The sequence below is a fragment of the Phymastichus coffea genome, unplaced genomic scaffold, assembly GCF_024137745.1.
Source record: "Phymastichus coffea isolate CEN01 unplaced genomic scaffold, Cenicafe_Pcof_1.1 PCOF00028, whole genome shotgun sequence".
NCBI classification, from domain to species: Eukaryota; Metazoa; Arthropoda; class Insecta; order Hymenoptera; family Eulophidae; genus Phymastichus; species Phymastichus coffea.
In genome coordinates this window covers 1,118,670-1,138,158 of record NW_026706839.1, presented here as the reverse complement: position 1 = coordinate 1,138,158, position 19,489 = coordinate 1,118,670, and the positions used below count along the sequence as shown (strand labels likewise).

Sequence of the window (19,489 nt, the reverse complement as noted above, 5' to 3'; positions counted from 1 at the left end):
TGTAATTAAACAATATTTCATTCACATATAATGCAAATAGAAAAATGTTATACATAAATGACACTTATTTAATCTAGTCTTAAAAAATTTAATGTTTATATACATTTCCTTCAAAAAAAAAAAAAATTATATCAACTAAATAATTAGCATTAACTAAAGTACCATGCATTAACAATTAAGTCCTTTTTAAATGCTGGACAACACTTAAGTTGTAGGATAATTTCTCACTCAGAACGTTCCAACTTTTAAGCTGCACTTTCTCCAACTCTTCAAGATAATCAGCCAATTCCTGTTCCTCAGTAATCATAGTTCCATGTTGTTTCAGAAACAAAGCCAAATAACTTTGTGCAAGCTCGAAGTCTACTTTACTCTTCAACATCGACTTAAGCAACTTCATAAACTGCAGAAGCATTGGCGTAGCAATTTGAAGGTCAAAAGCTAACGTTTGTATTTCAGCGTCCACTGCACTCGGTCCCATCTCTTTAAGTTTCGCCACAGCTTCCGTAAAATTGTTACTCTCAACAGATTTTTGCAACAATCGACCAAATGGCGTTAAGTTTTGGAAATCTGGATGAATCAGCAGTTTACTGTTGTCTTTGTTATTTTGCACGTCAGAAAAGTCAAACTTGGTTTGTAGACCTGCTACTGTAGGTAAAAAAAATGGAGCGGCTTTTGGAACTTTTGGTGCTTCTTTTGGTTTGTTTCTCTTTTTCACCAAATCAATATCCAACAAATTGAGCCAACGAGATGCCGCTAGACCAGACAAGGTAATAAGTTTGGAGCTGAGTTGTATTGGGGAGATGTATTCTTTGGAATCTTCGTCATCCTCGCTATCGTCATCGATTTGCATGACTGCATGTTCATCTGTTTCTTCAATTATGTCGACGGTGGAGCCTGGTAAAGAAATCGAAGGAATTTTGTCTTCAGATTTAATAGCCTTGAGAGACACGTGCGAGTATAAAGTACGATTGGACCACAAATGGATTCCAAGGTTGCAGACATGAGTACTAGCCAGGAACTCGCCAGTTGGTGAAAAGCTTAATGAGATGCATGCATCGGGTACCTGAAATAAATTAAAAAACGAATTAAAATTTTGCCGCACATCAAATTGAAAGCATCATTACTCACTTGAAAAATATCTATTAATTGTGCAGACGGTATATCCCAAATTCGTATCGTGCGATCCATAGCACCACTGACGAGCCACCTTGCATCTGGACTGAATGTTGCATCTGTGAGCCGACCGGTATGTCCTTCAAATTTTCGTACAATTCGTTTTGTGTCAATGTCAATAATACTAATCGTAAAATTTTGGAGACCCACGGCAATTAAAGAATTTTCTCTGTGAGCTCGAATCCACTCTACAGGCTCCTCCATGTTAATTATTTTAATTGGCCTTATATCTGTAAATAAAATAGAAGCAAGATTATGGTAGATATATTCACATTTGAATTGGGAATAGACTCTACTCCTTTATATACCTTTCATAGGTTTGAAATGCCAGAATTTAACTTTTGCATCTTTTCCACCAGTAATAACTATAACATTCAAAGAATCAACACTAATTCCTTTTACAGCACCATCGTGTGCTCCTTTTTCTCCACCATAGGAACACCTATGCTGCCCAGATTGAATGTTAAACTTCTCAACATGGCCAGTGTTGTATCCAACTAAAGCAAAGTTGCCACACTGAGTTAGTGTTACTGCACTAGCAACAACATTCATGTTAAATTTGAATTTTTCAGGAAGTAACTTAAGTTCTCCCATTTTGAGTTTATCATATGACCATGTGGTAACCATTCCCAGAGTTGTGTGGGTTGTTACAATATTATCCCAGTCCTTCTCTCTTGTAGGTTCAGCAGCCATTTCTACCATTCTTGGCATTATCAAGGTATCATTTTCTAATCTCCCTTTTTTCTTAGAAGCTTTTCTATTGTATGAAGCTCTTCCCAAACTTTTATTAAATGTCTCAGTTTGAGTTGAAAATATTCTTAAAGTAGCATCTCCACTTATAGACAAGATATTGTGTCCATCATTTCCATAAAACCTTAAATAAAAACAAAAGTAAAATTAATTATTACTTATACAAATAAAAAAATTATTTATTAGTTACCTGATGGTTGTGGGAGGTTCTGCATGTCCTTCTCTATATCTTAATAATCTTCCTGCACCATCAGCCATGTCAAATATCCACAATTTTAACGTATTATCAGATGACGAAGAAATCATTAATGGTTCATTAGGGAGATACTTCAATCCACAGACTGAGCTAAAATGAGCTTTCTTAATCTGACTCTCAACTTTACGCTTATTTAGATCCCACAAACAAATATCCCCTTCTAGATTTCCACTTGCCATTATACTATGTCCATCGGTTCTAAAAGAAATTGAAGTTACCAAGCCTGTATCTTGCACGACTTCAAATAAGGTTTCATCGTACAGCAAATTATGTAAAATAATTCTACCATTTGTCAAACCTACAGCTACTACATCTTTAGCAGGTGCTGGTTCAATGACACTTATTGCACAGTTCCAACCGTTAAATGTATGAACCATCTTCATAGTTTTGATATTCCATATCTGTATCTGTCCTTGTTCACTTCCAAGCACTATTTTGTTTATATAAGTATATGGATGTGCAATGACAGTAATCTTGAATACTTTGTTACTGAAATTTGATTCTGATACAAGCTCTTCACTTTTGATATCATATATTTTCATATAACTATCATCGTCGATAGATATCAAGTGAGGTCCAAAAGGTAGGAGAAGATGGACTTGACACTCATGACCACTATAAGTATGTTTCAGTTCACTTCCTCTTCGCCAAGCATAAACTTTGTTACCACTAGCAGTATAAATATGATAAGTATCAGCAGCGAGGCATGTTATGTCCTCAGGATGGGCTGGTGACACACTGAGTAATGTAAAATGAGAACAACCATATGTATGAAAACTTCTACCAGTACAAGTGACAATTAAATTCTCTTTTCTTCTCTGAATATATCTTGTTACTGCTGGTATGTGATTGCTTACATATCCTAAAGCGCGGTTGCGCTGAAATATTCTACTATGAGACATCCTTTTTACTTTTTATTTTTCACGTGAATTTCTTATTGCCTACACAATTTTTGAGGATTTTACTGTATTTATTTATGTATACTTGGTAATATTTCACCTACTCAGATTATGCATGACTTTGATCAAAAGAACAGACTTTGAGGTTATTTCAAATTATCAAAACACGTGTGTTGCCTTGCTTATATATTCTGTTCTATTCTATTCTGAAATATTATTGGCACTAACTTATCTGGCCATCAACAGCTTGTGCGCATGCGCTTTGCGTGAATACAGAGGAAGTAATTTAAAAATCTTGAAGTTTTTTCTACTTGAAATATAGAAAAGATATCTCCGCGTACCTAAAATAGGATATTAAATGTCTATTCTAGACAGTTAAAGTATGAAAATAATGTCGTATGGAGGAGAAAATTTGTGTTTAGTGAGAGATCTTAACAGACGAGATTGTTGCTGAGTGAATTTTGAGCAGGATCAAAAAACATATGATCTAAGACCTCTTGGGCTCTTCCACAAAAACATTGAGGTAAACTGATATAAATTTTTGCGAAAACAGCTATAAGCTAGATTGAGGTAGTTGCTGCGAATTTGATTTACCACTACAATACCGAGGCGAGTGAGATCTAATGAAGAAACCAAGGCTTTTTAGTGATGGAGTAACAATAATTGAAGTAAAAGGAGTCAAAGTCTTCGTATCGTTATCCAAATATATTTACATTATACGTTTGTATAATTATAATATAAACAAAATCTTGAACTATTCCAACATTGTATATAAAATAACTCAGTATATTAAAGCTAGCCTATATTAAAGTACGAGTATTGTATTGATAATAAATTACTAATTCATTTGAGAAAATAAACCGATAAATTATTTGGATAATTTCTTCGTTTTTTTCCTATGAAACAAATATAGTCATAATTCTATATAAACAAACATAGACATATTATTATCCATCTCAGAACGAGGGAAGACTATTATATAGATTTTAAGAGCATACAAAGAAACAAAAGTGGTCTATACTTTTGTGAAGATCCACCTATCTATATACATATTTTGACTCCGAATTCGAGGTCGGAGTCAGGCATGCGCCCTCAAAATTCTTGCACCTAATATACATACTTTGAAAGTTAGATTCCCCTATTTTTCATTATTTTAACTTATGTTAGACCTTATTAATTAATGTAACAAATATTTTAAGGATGTATATGACCTCGAGTTTGGATTGAGCACGTCAAAATATGCATAAATAGACGGACATCATTAAAAGTACAAGACTACTTTTTGCTCTTTGTGGTTCAGTGTTCTTAATGAAAACCACTCACATTTTATATAATTTTTTAGTTAACTATTACTCTCATGAAATAATTATAATTAAGATAACAATTAACGTTGAGCTTTGTTCTTGCTATGCAGTCCCGCGACTGCCACAATTTTATTTAATCAATTATCCGTGCAGAATAATATTTAACATTTCAGAAAGAATGCTTATGCAAATACAACTGTTCTTGTTTCTTTATTTCAATTCAAATGTTATTTCACGAAAGTTAACATTATTAAACATTCTCAAATATTGTACATTGAACATTTATTTTACAATTGGCAAATGTGTGTAGCAACAATATTTTACTTTGGTATTCCTTATCACAAGCATGAATAATTTCTTAATGTCAAATCACGAAATTGACTTAACTAGTTAATTACAGTCATTAGCTTGCTTGCAATAGTATTCAAAATATTCCTTCCTTCTGTCAGCTTAATATGTAAGTGTCGGATCTTTCGCCATCAATTTGATAACGAGCTCTCCAATCAAACGAAACCTGTAGGACTTGGAGAGTTTAAATAATCTTCTATCGTCGGTGTTACGGATGTAATTTGAAATATGCTCTCACAGAATTTTTGGACAAAGACATTGCGCTTGAATCATTTCATTGCGCCGCGGACTGTTTGCTAATCGATGCGCGCGTGCGATGTCGAACTCGAAAACAAGATCGAGTGACCATGCGTAACGACATCGACACTCTCATTTTTAAAAAGAATCTCTAATCTGCCGACATTTGTCGGTTGGTTCCTTTGTTGTTAAGTTCAGTTACGGCCTCTTCGAAACGCGAAACTTAAGCAACACTACGAATATTGTTTAATTTAAGATAAGCGTGTGAGAGAAGCGTGCGCCGCATCAAGCTGAGTTACGATTTAGAATCAAATTTTGACTATTTACCATTGCTACGATCACTGCCTCCAAACTCGCAAAAATGCATACATCGCTAAAAAAGATGGCAAATGCATTGTGGCAATCAGACTGGTTGAAAGGTTACCTTTCAAAGCTGATTGTCGACGACGGACATTGAGCGTCCGTCACCCCGTTGTTTGAGCCGAAAGCCGGCGATATCAAACAACGCAACACGAGCCACCAAAACACGGCACAATCTTTAGCGCACGGTCGGAATCATCACAGACTTCGACTCGAGCCAATCAAACAGAGAAAGGAGCAGTTGACACATGAATAAGGAAACCTCATTGGCAGGAGGTCAAGAAGTTCACGCCTTCGACCTTCGTGCGAGGAAAGGGAATTGAGATAAGAAAATTTTTTGATCGGACTCAGCTGGCGCGGCGACGCGTCTCAATCCTTCTAGATCCGGTACTTGAACAAGCAGTTCGCCTATCTTTAAGCACGCGTGCGTCAACTATATTTCATTAATTGTACTTCCGTTAATTATACCTTTATACTCTTTAGAATTACGATTCTCGTGTCGACACAAATTTAATCCTTTCTTATTTTAACTAGTTTAGCCGGCGAACCTTTATAAATGTAATTTGTATCGTTAGTTGTTAGTTTGATTGTAAGCTTACTTTGATTACGAGCGTTCCGGTTTATTTATTATTTTAAGTAGTGTTATTGTGAATTAAATAAATCCGGTGTTCTTTATATTAAATATTTTAAAACCCCCACTCTCAGTCCTTCTCACCCTAACAGTCGGGTATTTCGGTCCTCCAAAAGTGTTCAGCACCGCAATTGTACTCGTCTTTAGCTTGGTAGAACATAAATTGTGATCCAGAACGGGATGATATTATCAAGTACACTCCAAGCAAGAGTATTTTAGTCACTGAGATAATTGTTTACCTTCTGGCGTGTGAGCTAACCATGGATGTTGGCCAAATATAGCGCTTTGAGCTTTCGGGAATTCCGGATTATCTTCTTTCACCTTTGATTTAACGTGTTTTTTTACAATAAGTTATAAATGTATTGTACTAATCGTTTCGATTTTCTCTGACATAACAATCCTGGCGCATCGAGGATCCATCGGATCATAATCCTTGATGTGGCACTAGTTTCCTTGTGCTGCAGAGTATCATCATAAGCGTCACGCGATTGTCATTCCGCGAAAAATACACGTCGAGGAAATCAATCAGTTTATTCCTTCTTTGTCGACATCGTTATCTTTACTTTGCATTTTCGTGAGCGACAAGGTAATTAACAGTCACATTTACACTCAATCCAAACGAACGCGCGCTAATATATGGTTAAAGGAAATTCTACCAGAATTGAACTTACGAAAACATTTTGAGCCGTGAAATCTAACGGCGTCAGGTATAAATATGGAATCCCAGTACCGTTGCCAAGTGGCCCATCGCTGAAGGAAATCATATTGACGAACGGATAGCTTAAAGTGTCTTTTTCACGAACTAACTGTCGCTATAAATATGTCTAATATGTCTATGCAAAAAAAAATCTCGATCATCGGTTAGTCTTCGACCAAGATATCATTTCGCTCTGCGAAACAATATCCATTATAATTTTTCGTAAAACAATAAACAGTACGTGTCTATTATCATGCTTTAGTTTTCAATGATTGCGTTATTACGGAAAAGTGACTGATAAAACGATCACGTAGAGATCCGTTATTTTGATAAGCAATTATACAAACCCTCTTTGTTAGCATTAAAATGCGTAAAAAGAAACAAACGCAAAAATAATAAAAATGACTAGCTATTGATGGCCGATGTATCGGACCATAAGAACAACCTGATCTATCGGAGGTAGATCAGCCGCTCGCCCTCTCGATCGATGTCTCTTCTAGTGTGTCTTTTTGGCAGTCTCTTCGAAATTTTTCCTCTCTTTTCTAAGCTTGAAACTCCTTGTTGAATTCTAGTAGCCACCGAGCGAGAGCCCGTATCGTAGCCCTATGCCTCATTTTCACTTGAACTTAGGTGTCTACTGTGATTCAAATTAAACCCTCAATATATACTATAGTAAAAGACTGTTTCGTTTCATTTCTAAAATAAAATGTTTTGTTTTTGCTAACGTTTACATTTATTTTTATTTAAACATTTCTACTGATTATGTATTAACTATATTGATTGACAATCAACCAAAACTACATGACAAGAAATGTCTTCAATACTACAATTAATTCAGTGGCCAAAATGATCTATACAGTATTTAATAAAAATAGCGTCAACTTCCTATTACTGAAACGCAAGAGAGCAGCTAGAGTCGTCCATCTGTGTCATCACAAACGTCGCCGATATTGCACTTTAGAAATGCGTCTTTGAGAATCCAGACTAAACACTGATACACTGTATAGTTGCACTTTTGTCCCGAAGTATATAAATGTATACACAATGATCTTCCGCAATATACATACGCCACTGTATCTATATTTAATCTTTCTCTTTGTCATAAACGAGTGTCTACCAGGCGGCCGTGCATTTATTTTGTGTTGATCGAGCGGTCGAACAACATTACGCTGTTAAGTTATTTTTTACGTTACTAAAGCAGAAGATGCGAGTGAGCTATAAGTTTGAGATGATCGTCGGATTGATGTTTGCGACACGAATAGTAAGAGTTGCTCGCGCGTCAAACAGATTGCAGGTTGCAGGATAGCAGATATGCTACTAGAATTGTCGATATCGAAAAGAATTACTCAGTCACATTACGCTTCGTCAAGTACTCAGAATATAAAAATTAAATACAGGTTCAGTCTCATATTTTTTGACTTAGATTCGATATGAATCAGAGGAAAGTAAGATTGATGCGTCACTTTTTATCCTTAACCGCAAGTCAGCAAACAGTATATGAAAAAATGATAAGAATGTACAGTTGATTTCTCTGAATTTCATTATTTAATAAATATCATATTGTTATTTACGATAAATAAATGTACATTATTCAATATCGAAGACTGAATTCCATCTGAATCATTAACGATAAAGCTTGGCGTATTCTTCGATAGCATCACCGTTGGCATCGAAATATTCCTTAACGTTGACGTACTGGGGATCTCCAAATTGGGCAAGTACGACAATATTTTCAATGTCCAATTTAGCGAAGAAGAATTTGTGGTCTGAAAACGAAATCAGTCGAAATATAAATATTATGCTTTGCCGGCATTTGGAAGTTGAATAATTTTTACTCACTTGGCGGCATTTGCTTCAGCCATGGGTGACGAGTGAAAACAGCGTTTTCTGCAACTTCGTGTTCGACATCGTCCTCTTCGATCTGAAAATGTGACGAAGAGAATATCGATAAGCACGCGGAGTATCCATCGAATTTTATTTGATCTAAAAGAAAAGCACCGCACCTTCTTGACTTTGCCAGTGAGGATCACTCTACCGCAACGCGGGTCCATTGGATCGAAGCCCATATCATGGCAATAATCACCTTGAGCCAGGCTCATCATGAATGTAGCACGCGGGTCTGCCTGCACGCGAACAAAACATTAAGATGTTAAAATTATATAACAGCTAGAACTATTCGTAAATTTAGGATCGATGGAACACAAATTTGAGCTTACAGCAAGATCCAGAACTGAGAAATCCAAGGGTGTTAAGAATAGGTAAGGTATACCGTTGCCCTTGCCGATTGCTCCGTCAGCGACTGATTTCAAATTCGCAAACGGGTAGCCCTTGATTTTTTTATTCACGCTGATAGTAGCAATGGATGTCCATTCTGATGTAAAAATAAGAAAGCAATGGTATACTTTATTATGATTTCACGTTAAAAAAAAAAATTACCGGCTTCGTTCACAATATATCTAGCCATCAATGCATGCTTAGTAGATGATGGTGGCAAGCGAGCTGAGCTTGCAAGCGCTGCGAGAATCACAACGGAGACTATGGAGATTTTGGCAAACATTTTGGTGCAGCTAGAATTTTGAAAAATTATTAGCTAAAATATCCCAAATGTTTTGTTGAACGATTCGAACAACAAATTGTATCAATCAAGCTGTTAATCATGTTGACAGTGAAACTTTCAGTATACTTCGGTTTCTTTAGCATTTCTAAAACCAATTTACACTAATTTATAATCAATTTTAAAGTAATTTATTTAAAATTGTATCGTAATATATCATATTTTAATATTAAGAACTCTATAATAATAAATTTCAACAGAATTTTATATTATACAGCATTAAAAGTTGGCATAACTATCCAATGAAAAATTATTTCAGATTTCTGAGTAAAAATTTAATTCTTTTATCTAACGTAATAATTGAACACTACCTTTGCTCCCGCATCTACACTTAATGATTACAATTCTTAATCGAAATGAGCTTTATATACTAGGACAATTGGATAAGAGCGGGGATTTACCATCGTAACTGCATTATCAACTGTTTGATTTATAAAGTGCGCAACGCTTTAAGAAATTCTTTTTATTTATTTAATATCAACGTTGATATTACGTATCTTATGTTATGTAATCGACGAACAGGTATGCATTTTTAAAATTGTGCTCTCTTTCTCTCAGCCCTGTATTTAAATTGAATTTTATATATCTATATGTGGTTTCTAACTAGCACTAGGCTAAATATGGAATTTTATAGGTTGATTAACAACGAAAGACGAATAGTACGGGTAATTTCCAAACGTTATGACCTCACAATACAATTACAGAATCTTTTTCAAATCGTAAAAAGATGTATTATATAGGTGTTATCAAACTTGATGCAAACATGTAATTAAATAATATTGTTATTAATTAATTTATGCCTTCGTGTCACAAGTTTTAAAGAATAAAACAATAGAAACAAATGCAAACGATGCAACCCTCTTAACACATCCCGACAGAAACGTTATTTCTTAAAAGTGTCAAAACGTTGACAATCTTAATTGCTATCGTAACACACAAGGAAGATGATAATCAGTCAGCTGTGGGCAAGTAATGTTAGAGTGGGACTCATCTCTTTGGAAGAAGTTTTCATATAATTGCGATTAAGCTGTACTTATAGGTAAATTTGTTTAATCGGTTAATTATCAAACAATAAAACAGGAATACGTGACATTCGACAGCTTCAAAGATGAAGTAATTAATGTAATAAAATTTCCTAATATTCGAATGCTATTTTAAGTACGTAGCTGTGAAGAATGATACTGGATTAAAAGATAAGAAACATTGTGTCTGTGTGCGTGTATGGGGGGAGGCAGTATTTTAGCAAGTTAAGAGTCCGAGAAAGTAGAGTCGCTGGTAATTAAAGTCTAATTAAGAATGTAACACTTTAAATAGAATTCTAATTGATTACAAATGGTTGAATATGAACTTTATATTTTTCTTTGTTAGAGAATCTTTGGTAATAAAATATTTAAAAAATATATAAAAAATCCACTTGTAAAAATGTATAACAAATAAAATTATTGTGTTTTATTTTCAATATCCTTTACATATAAATATATATGTAATGATACTAACATCAATTTAAATGCGCTATATCTCATTTGTAACGACGAGCATAAGGATTGATATTATTTTTATCAATATAATAATACTCCTTGGCATCAATGGATTGTGGGTAACCGAATTGGGTATATACAACAATAGTCTCGATTTCCAGCTTGGCGAAGTAGTAATCAAAGCCTGAAAGTCATAAATTCGTTTTTTTTTTTTTTTAATTCTGATGTTGTTTGATCGACGGTCGCAAATTTGAAATGATTTTCCTCGTTGTAGTATACTTACGTTTCGGCGTGTGAGAAAGCGCTACGTGACGCGTGAACAATGCTGACTTCGCCGTTTCGTATTCTGCGTCTGTATGTTTTATCTGCAATGGTTTGAGTTTCATTTTAATTTGTTGGCTACGAAGACTAAATTAATCAAAAATACCTTAAAAATATATACAAATTGAGTAATTAATGATTATTCTACAACGACACGATTGACAATGTTCAAAAGAATCAATTTATAGATAAAAACGAAATTTTACCGAATAAATTTTATACTTTCTTAAGTTGTTACGTACCTTCTTAACGGTTCCTGTGAAAATGACTCGAGCACAACGAGGATCCATCGGATCGTAGCCCCTATCTTTACAAAAACTACCCTGTGCCAAAGACATCATCATGGTAACCCGAGAATTTTTCTGTAAAAATTATTCAACAGATTTTTATTCTGCGTTTTTCAACATTTAATCAACTGTCATCGATTGTCATAAATATTTAAGTAATGCAGCTTACTTCGAGATCTTGTCCGGCGAAACTGTATGGAGACATAAGCATATATATAACACCAGTACCTTGTCCCACAGCACCGTCGCTTGCAGAAATCAGAGTAACAAATGGATAGTCCTTCGAGTTATTTCGTACACTCACAGTTGCAATGGAAGCCCATTCTGATAAAGGTGAAACGTTGATATGAAAATTTTTTTATCAATTGATAAAAATACTTATGTTACCAGCTTCGTTGACAATGTACCGAGCCATCAAAGCTGTCTGGTCTGATGTTGGAGGCAGTCTTGCTGCATTGGTTAAAGCAACTAGCACAGTTAGAATTGCTAACAGAATACTCGATGCCATCTTAAAATACTACGCAAAAAAATATTGTTTAACTTTCAATTTTACTCAGAAATTATTAAAGAAACAAATATTTTAAAATAAATATTCAAACTTCGTTTAAAACTTAAAAGACATGAGAACAACAAGAACCATCTTGTGATAGGGAAACGTTACCTCTAAGTATAATATTCAACTATGTCCAATGAACGATCTATTCCATCAAACTGTGCCTTTTATAATGATGGTTTGGTTACCGATATGCAATGAGGACACATTTTCATATAATACACTATAGTCAACTTGTGAGGTAAAACCAATAATAGAAGTATAGTAAGACTGAAAAAAACACGAGACAAAATTCATACAAGCGAGTATCTGTAAATAGACGATAATTATTGACTTTACATTGAGCTCTTACACATGGGTTCAATTGATTGAAATTTTGTTAATTAATGTATGCTCACAAGTCACGTATAACTATTTGTTTTATATGATAATCAAAGTAAATGGCTACATCAATAAAAATAAAATGAATTGTTTTTTAAATTTTGCATTCAATTGAACCCCATTGTAAATCAACTTGTGTAATAAAACCGATAATAAAAATTACATGAATGGAGAAACACTAGACAAAAATCATCCGAGCGAGTATTTAAAAACATTATTATATTTATTTCTATAATATACATTTTTATAAACAAAATTCAATATACAAAATATAAATAGGTAGAAGCACGTAGTAGTTATGAAGAACAAAGGACATTATCAATAGTATGATTCATAATTAACTATATCTATTCAACACACATTTGTTACAATATTCGCATATGCGTATATGTATATTTAGCATTTCTCATTCAAGACGTCTGCGCGTAATATTTACTGAGTTTTTAATATGCTCGATTCTCTGAAAGTCTTTAGAAGAAACTAAACAATTTATTATTTTAAGATCAGATAGATCGATGGGAGTAAAATCTATGCGATGCAAAACAATTATTTCTTATCATTTGATTAGCTATAGGCTGATACAATCTACAAGCACTTGGAGAGGTACTCAAAGATATCTGAACGCAAGGAGGCATAAACATAAAATTAATAACTAAAAGTTATAACTAACTATAGACATTAAGTTTGTAGTAACTCCTCTATGTTAATCATGTCAGTATATCCCCTAAAATATATCCATTTTTTCAATAGTATATTTTTTAAACTTTTATTACTTGTCTAATTCTCAGTGAGACATTTTATTTCCCTATTTTCTTTTATTTCGGAATATTTCAGTTGCAGCATACCGATGACTTCTTAATGTAATCGCTTTGCTTAAGATAAACAGCTATATAATTCGTCTAAAACCGCTTCCATAAGAAAATGTTTCTTGATAGATATTAGCAATGGTAAATTCTTCGATTTTTTAAGTAGAATTTCAATTAATTTATTTTCAAATATTAGTTCACCACTTAAAATATTATAATAGGCTTTTTCTCAATCAAATAATAATTCCTAGAGTAACAACACCGGAACAACGCATAGTATATATAATCGTTATCCATTAAATTTGGCAAGTTTCAACAACACGAAGACGTTTTCTTTATCATGTAGTCTATTTGATATTCTCATTTAAGTTTCTAATGTATTGCAATTCCTAAAAATTTATTTGAGAATACTCTTTGAAATGCTTTGAGTTTTGCATAAATGTTTGTATATCAGAAACACTATCATAGAGCCAAAAGACTAATTTATTTTATATACTTACTTGTTTATTATATATTAATAATATTTTGAGAACAAAATAAGTTAACCTAGTCTAAATATTCGTTTATTTTGGTTTCAGCTCATGTCTAATTTGCTTCACAACACTATAACAATAATTATATTGTCAGTATTTGGCAATATGGTATTATCCGGTGATAGTTTAAGATCACATATAATGAATAATATTGGTCCCAGGACAATTTTCGAAGCTATTAAATATGAACGTGTTATTGTTTTATTTCAAGATAATTTCGCATGATTTTTACACGCACACTGCCTATAATATTTATTAGAAGGAAATATTTATTTACTCGACACTAGAAAAATAATCAAAAAATTATAAGAAATCAACGAATATGTTACAAGAAGTATAAAATACGTTAGAATGAATGACGAAAAGAGAATATTCATCGAGGCCGAATTTATGTGAAAATATGATAAAGATGTTCGGGGTATAGGGACGTCAAAAATTGATCAGAATTATTAAAATCAGGACAGCAAATTGACTAGCCATTCGCAATGGGTAGAAAAATATAGAAGACAAAGAGAATATAGTTTATAAGAGCAAGTGCACGAAAGAGATGGTGGAATGACGAGCAAAAAAGCAACGAACCAATTATCATCAGGAAAACCGACTTTCATAGAAGAGGAGAGTAGCGGTGCGCCGCGTATACGCGCGTGTCGCCGTCGTAATCTTCCGCGGTAAGCTCGCGCGCATCATCAAAAGTACATGTACGCACGTACGCAATACCAATTGATCGATAGAAAACTAAGTTCCTTTACGTATCCAATAAGTTTCGTAGCTGCTATCTTCGACGTATTCTTCCAGCTGTACAATCGAGGCGATTAACGTTGCGAGCTTTTTTAATAGAGCCAAAGCTGATGTAAATACTAAATGAAATACCTGGAATTTGTGTTCAGTAATAACTGACGCGAATACTCCACGAGTAGTATGTGACAGAAGTATTGCTTTTTCGGAAATCACTGCTTTGATTTACGTAATGGTAACGTCGCGATAATACATTTTACTTGGAAGAACATCACGAAGCGCGTTCATCGATAAGAATCGGTATATCGACAGAAAGTGGGTGTAACAATAGTAATGTATTTATTAAACATACTCGAATATGTCAGAACGTTTTATGGTCATAATCTGTGCGATTGTACAGTGTCGGAGCTTTTGTCAAGAGGTATTCGATTAATACGCAAATTGAGTTATCCCGAGATGAAAGATAGATGACAGCAGACAGCAGTACTGTTACGAAATCTTCACTCTGAAATCTCATTCGCGCGTAAAATTCTTCCAAGCGAATCGAGCCCGTACAATCCCAAATTGGTCGCCTGCACACGAGCGAGCGAAAGCAAATCGGGCGAATTTGTCAGGCAGCAGTGTGCGAATGAAAAGAGAGCGAGCGAGTGGAGCGGTGACGCAGCTGTGTCCGAAAACAACCTTGAGTAGCCTCGGAAGAAATAAATGCACGGTGGAAAGGACGCGGTGGTTGCATTGGCAGCGTAGCAGCTGCGGTGTGTGTGTGTGTGTGTGTGTGTGTGTGTCGCGTGGACAAAACTGGCACGCCTTGGGCGCGAATCTGGGTCGTCGTCTAACTGTTCCGCCGTACCGTTCGCAGCTCGTCCTCCCACTTTGGCGGCCAGCAGCCTCATCTCCGCGGCGCCTTGCTGCACGGAGGACACGCACCTTTCGGACAGTCCTCGAAGGTACGCGGCGGCGTGCGCTCGCTCGGCCGCACTCTTCTAACGCAACCCGCTCCCATTCGGCTTTCGCTTTTAATCCCCAAAGCGGCCGGCTTTCGACCATGATCACCCGTTTCTTCCACTTTTGAAAGAAACAACGAGGATTTCGTTATTTGTTTTGTTTGTTAGTTTTTTTTTTTTTTTTCCTTTTTTTCGTTTTTCGATTAGACTTTCGTAAGGAAAGAAGAGTGAGGATATTCTTCTTTTTTGCTACCAAGAATCTTGGGTGAGTTGACTATTATTATTTTATTGTTATCGGACTGTGAACGAATAATTCAACAGTTTCAAATAATAAGCGATAATCAATTATTACGTTATTTAACAAAATTTCTCTACCATGAAAATACCCACGAGTGTGAATCTTTAAAAACTAACAATTGATTTGGATCAGTTCTAGTTGTAGAAACATCTCTACACGACAAAATTGCTATAAAGAATTACATTGAAAGTAGCTATACAATACGTATTTATATTTCAGCAATATTAACCCTATAATTTAATATAATGTTGAAAGTATATAAGTGAAGTTTTTCGAGAACGGTACTCCAAGATACTTCTATATAAATGTCGATAACATTCTTAATTCTACTTTTTACTTGGATCTTCAAATAGAATCGCACAATCGAAATAAAAGATAAAACTGCCAATGGGAAAATTTGAAAGAAAGTATCGACAGATACGGTGTATTGGAATTTGCTTGCAGGCGGTAACTAGCCAACCGGTAATTGCGAAAAGCTTTTTGCGCTGACACGAGATAGCGAAAAGAAGAAAAAAAAGTGTAAGCACGGATTGACGACTTGCCGCTCGTGAAAACTAAAACGCAGGAGTTGAGTGGTAAAAATCACAGTGACACTTCCTCTAAGCGGTAACGAGCAAAGTACTTTTCCGAATAATCGCGTTACACGCGCAGGACAGGATATCCCTTTTACGTGTCCACTGGCACTTATCCATACACTTATCCTCAGCGGCAACGCGTTTAAAAGGATACATAACAGTAGCACGTGCTTATTTGCGGTACCGCTGCAGCGAGACTCGCGGAAGCTCGCAGGATACGCATTTTGACGGGTTAATGAGCAGATATAGTGTGTTGCTTCGGCCTGTCGTCCGAGGATTCCTTCGCAACGGCCACACGCTAAGGTCGCTGACCTCGGCTGCCTGCCTCGGGACACGCGAGCGCGCGTTCAATATACGACACTCGCCTCGTGGTTCTCGTCGTTAACGGCGACGCGTTTTCGGAAAAGGGTATACGCGCCGTTGCGCAATTGAGAAGACGGCCGAGCTTCATTTCCGGAACGGAGAGTCGAGATTCTTATCAACCTGATACGCGAGGACCGCGCGGCTTTCTCGTTGTATCGGTTATAGGCTATATACGAATCGACCAGCCGGTTTCGTTCGATGTGTTTACATATTTTTTCGAAACCAAGTAGGTTGCAATTCTCCGGCGCTTGTTTGCTTGCGACTAATGGCCTAAGCTAAACCAACAAAGAAAGTTCCCCTTAGCCGCGCTATATCCGCAACGATTAATTCTATTCTCCTGATAAACACATTTCTAAAGTTTTCACTTTGCGCATCCTGAATTCCGAAACGCTTGCGTGTGTGCGCGCGTGTTTTCGCGAAAAGCTGTTGCGCAACTGCGTTTGCCGACGAATCAGCGCTGCACCTCGGATTCCAAATGCCCGCTATTAGAGGGATCTTGCGCGTCGTCGGCGGCGCCGCTTATTTCACTTTTGTAATTGTTACATATTAATGCGCGTAGAGAGCCGTGAGATACGGATGAAAGCGTAGTTCTAAAAACGACTTTTTTTTTTCAAACGAGGAAGTCTCGGATGCGGGCTTCTCTTAACAGAAATCTTTATGGATTTTCCCAGGATATACCTGTATACATGGTTTCTTCCGTGACGCAATAACTTGCTAATAATAGCGCGTTATATTTGCGATAACGAGCGAGCACCTTTTTGAATTGTTCCGCTGAAATGTTATTGTCCTTGTTTCGAATCAATTGCAATTTGCATTTTTCGTCGACGTTGCTGACAAGGCAAAAGCGAAAAATGGTGAATCTGACTCGTAGTCTCGAGGCGCAGCTCGAACGTCGGAAGAAACGAAGCAGCGCAGCGCGCAACGAGACGTTAGCTAGGAAAGCAAACGATGCAGCCAGAGCAGAAGCTCAAAGGCATCGGGGCGGGCGTCGGATCGAGTGGGCTTTTATGGCGTGACGCTCGCGACTAACTTCGAAGCCGTTACGAATAATAATCGGCTTGTGCATCGCTCGTGATATATTTGGGAAGAGCGCGCGCGGCCAGTCGGACGCACCGCGCACACGCTGGAATGTAAGTAGGTCGTCCTAAAATCCCACTGTACCATTCACCGCGGCGCGGCATGAGCCACTCGTGAATCACGCATATTCGTTTCGGACCGGTTGCGAGCACCTTGCAAACGCGTCTTTCGCTGTACTATGAAACACTTTAACGGCAGGTGCCATCTTCTATCCGCAAGATGGTATATCTATAAAGTCTCTATTATCAATTCATTATTCCACGCAAGCAACTATTCTGACAAGTAGATTACAATGATAAAAACCAAATGGTTATGTGTTATGTGTTTGCAACATTGTCACCTTTCGTCGTCAAACGAAAGTTGGTTCGATCGAAGAAAACGATATAGTGTCTCGTAAAGCCATCGTGGTTTCGCGGAAGCCGTCCAAAAAGTCTTGAAAAATTGCCGAATAACTGTGCGCCCTGTCGCAAGCTCGTTAGATATCGACGAAATGACTAATGTTGTTCGCGCGGGATTCCAGGGACGATATTATAACGGCTCTCGCGTTGCGAACTTTTCACTGGCAGCAGCGGCAGCGGCAGCAGCTCTCGCGCTCGAAAGTGCGAGTGCGCGACAAAAAGCTGCCCCGTGCGCCGCGCCTACATAGAATGTCTTCTCCCGAGCCGGTTCTCAAGCTGCAGTTTCCGCTATAAAATGCCGTCCCAACCACACGTGTCGTCGTCATTGCGTGACGCGGAAAAGTTCCTCTCTCGCGCTCAGCTGTTTCTCGTATATACACCGCAGCGTCTCTTTTTGCTCGAAGTAATGTCGTTCACTTCTTTCCTCGGCTTCCTTCTTTGTTTACTATATCCGCGCGCCTCGACCGACGGCTCACGGGATACATAGACGTCCACTTTGAATGAGACATTCCGTGACGTGGTATTCTTTGTTCGAACAACGGTCGACATCGCAATCCTTGGGATCTTGGATCACGAAGATGCGGTGAAAATCAAGTTTCACCGATGCGCCCGATCAATTGCTCCCTTACTACTTACACTCGTCACTTCGGCTGATCTCACATTCGTTTTCCCACGTTTCACTTGACTTTCCACTCGTTCGCTTGCAGCGACAATTTGCCAAAACTCATGCGCAATGTAGAATAACGTGACACTGATTTTATGCCCGACAAATAACTATGCAAAGCTATGCCTCAACTGTATATTGAATTCAAACATCTCGCGCCACGACTGCGTAACTGTAACTTCATTTCCGGGCCAATTATGTCAATGTATATAATAATAAGCGTCATTTGCCCACCTCGGCGCTCACCAACGACCATTCGAAATTCTCAAGACTCGTGATTAACTCACGATAGCTAAGCGTCATCGGCACGCGCGATTTCTTTCTGCAAACACCTGCGTCGTCTATAATCATTGGTTTCAAGCTCACGGTTGATCGCAGCTCAAAGCGAAACCATCGGCTGGGCGCGGAAAAAAAAGGGTCAATCGCCGAAATGAGCAAAAAGAGGAAAAGTTGTTGCTCCTCTTCGCGTGTGCGTCGAAGGCCGCATGCTAAGGAGGGGGCCGGCCATTGTCCGTGATCGTGGATCCTCGCACCGGCGCTATCTGTGTCAGCTGCGTCCTTTCACCTCTCTCGCGCGCCTCCGTTGCAAAGCGAATTGCCGATGCATCAATGTCGCTCTGTCGCGTCGTTAGTTGCGGCGTCTCGTCACATTCGAAAATTGAAAACAAAATTGTGAGAACGCGACGAGGGGGATAATCGTAAGTGTCACGTTCGCGACTCGGAAAAATAAGGCCCCGCCGCGTAGCCGCGAAAGCGATGACCCACTATAAGCTGGCGTGCCTTCGCTGACGTAATAATCCACCTTAA

The 19,489-nt window shown here is 37.2% G+C and overlaps 3 protein-coding genes across 3 annotated transcripts; all 3 read right to left on the bottom strand.

Moving 5' to 3' along the window:
• Positions 1–175: 175 nt before the first annotated feature.
• Positions 176–3,238, bottom strand: LOC131662777 (WD repeat-containing protein 36). Its single transcript, XM_058932688.1, has 4 exons — positions 2,114–3,238; positions 1,482–2,047; positions 1,129–1,403; positions 176–1,063 (listed from the first exon to the last, which is right to left on the bottom strand). The coding sequence occupies exons 1-4, from the start codon at positions 3,079–3,081 to the stop codon at positions 176–178; spliced, it is 2,697 nt and encodes an 898-aa protein (XP_058788671.1). The 5' UTR covers positions 3,082–3,238.
• A 4,951-nt stretch (positions 3,239–8,189) lies between these two features.
• Positions 8,190–9,586, bottom strand: LOC131662786 (protein CREG1-like). Its single transcript, XM_058932709.1, has 6 exons — positions 9,581–9,586; positions 9,092–9,222; positions 8,872–9,026; positions 8,659–8,778; positions 8,495–8,576; positions 8,190–8,421 (listed from the first exon to the last, which is right to left on the bottom strand). The coding sequence occupies exons 2-6, from the start codon at positions 9,210–9,212 to the stop codon at positions 8,279–8,281; spliced, it is 621 nt and encodes a 206-aa protein (XP_058788692.1). The 5' UTR covers positions 9,213–9,222; positions 9,581–9,586; the 3' UTR covers positions 8,190–8,278.
• A 1,202-nt stretch (positions 9,587–10,788) lies between these two features.
• LOC131662845 (protein CREG1-like) lies at positions 10,789–11,863 on the bottom strand. The gene is made up of 5 exons (XM_058932806.1): positions 11,743–11,863; positions 11,525–11,679; positions 11,311–11,430; positions 11,031–11,112; positions 10,789–10,931 (listed from the first exon to the last, which is right to left on the bottom strand). Exons 1-5 carry the CDS (start codon positions 11,861–11,863, stop codon positions 10,789–10,791), a joined length of 621 nt encoding a protein of 206 aa, XP_058788789.1.
• Between the last annotated feature and the right edge of the window lie 7,626 nt (positions 11,864–19,489).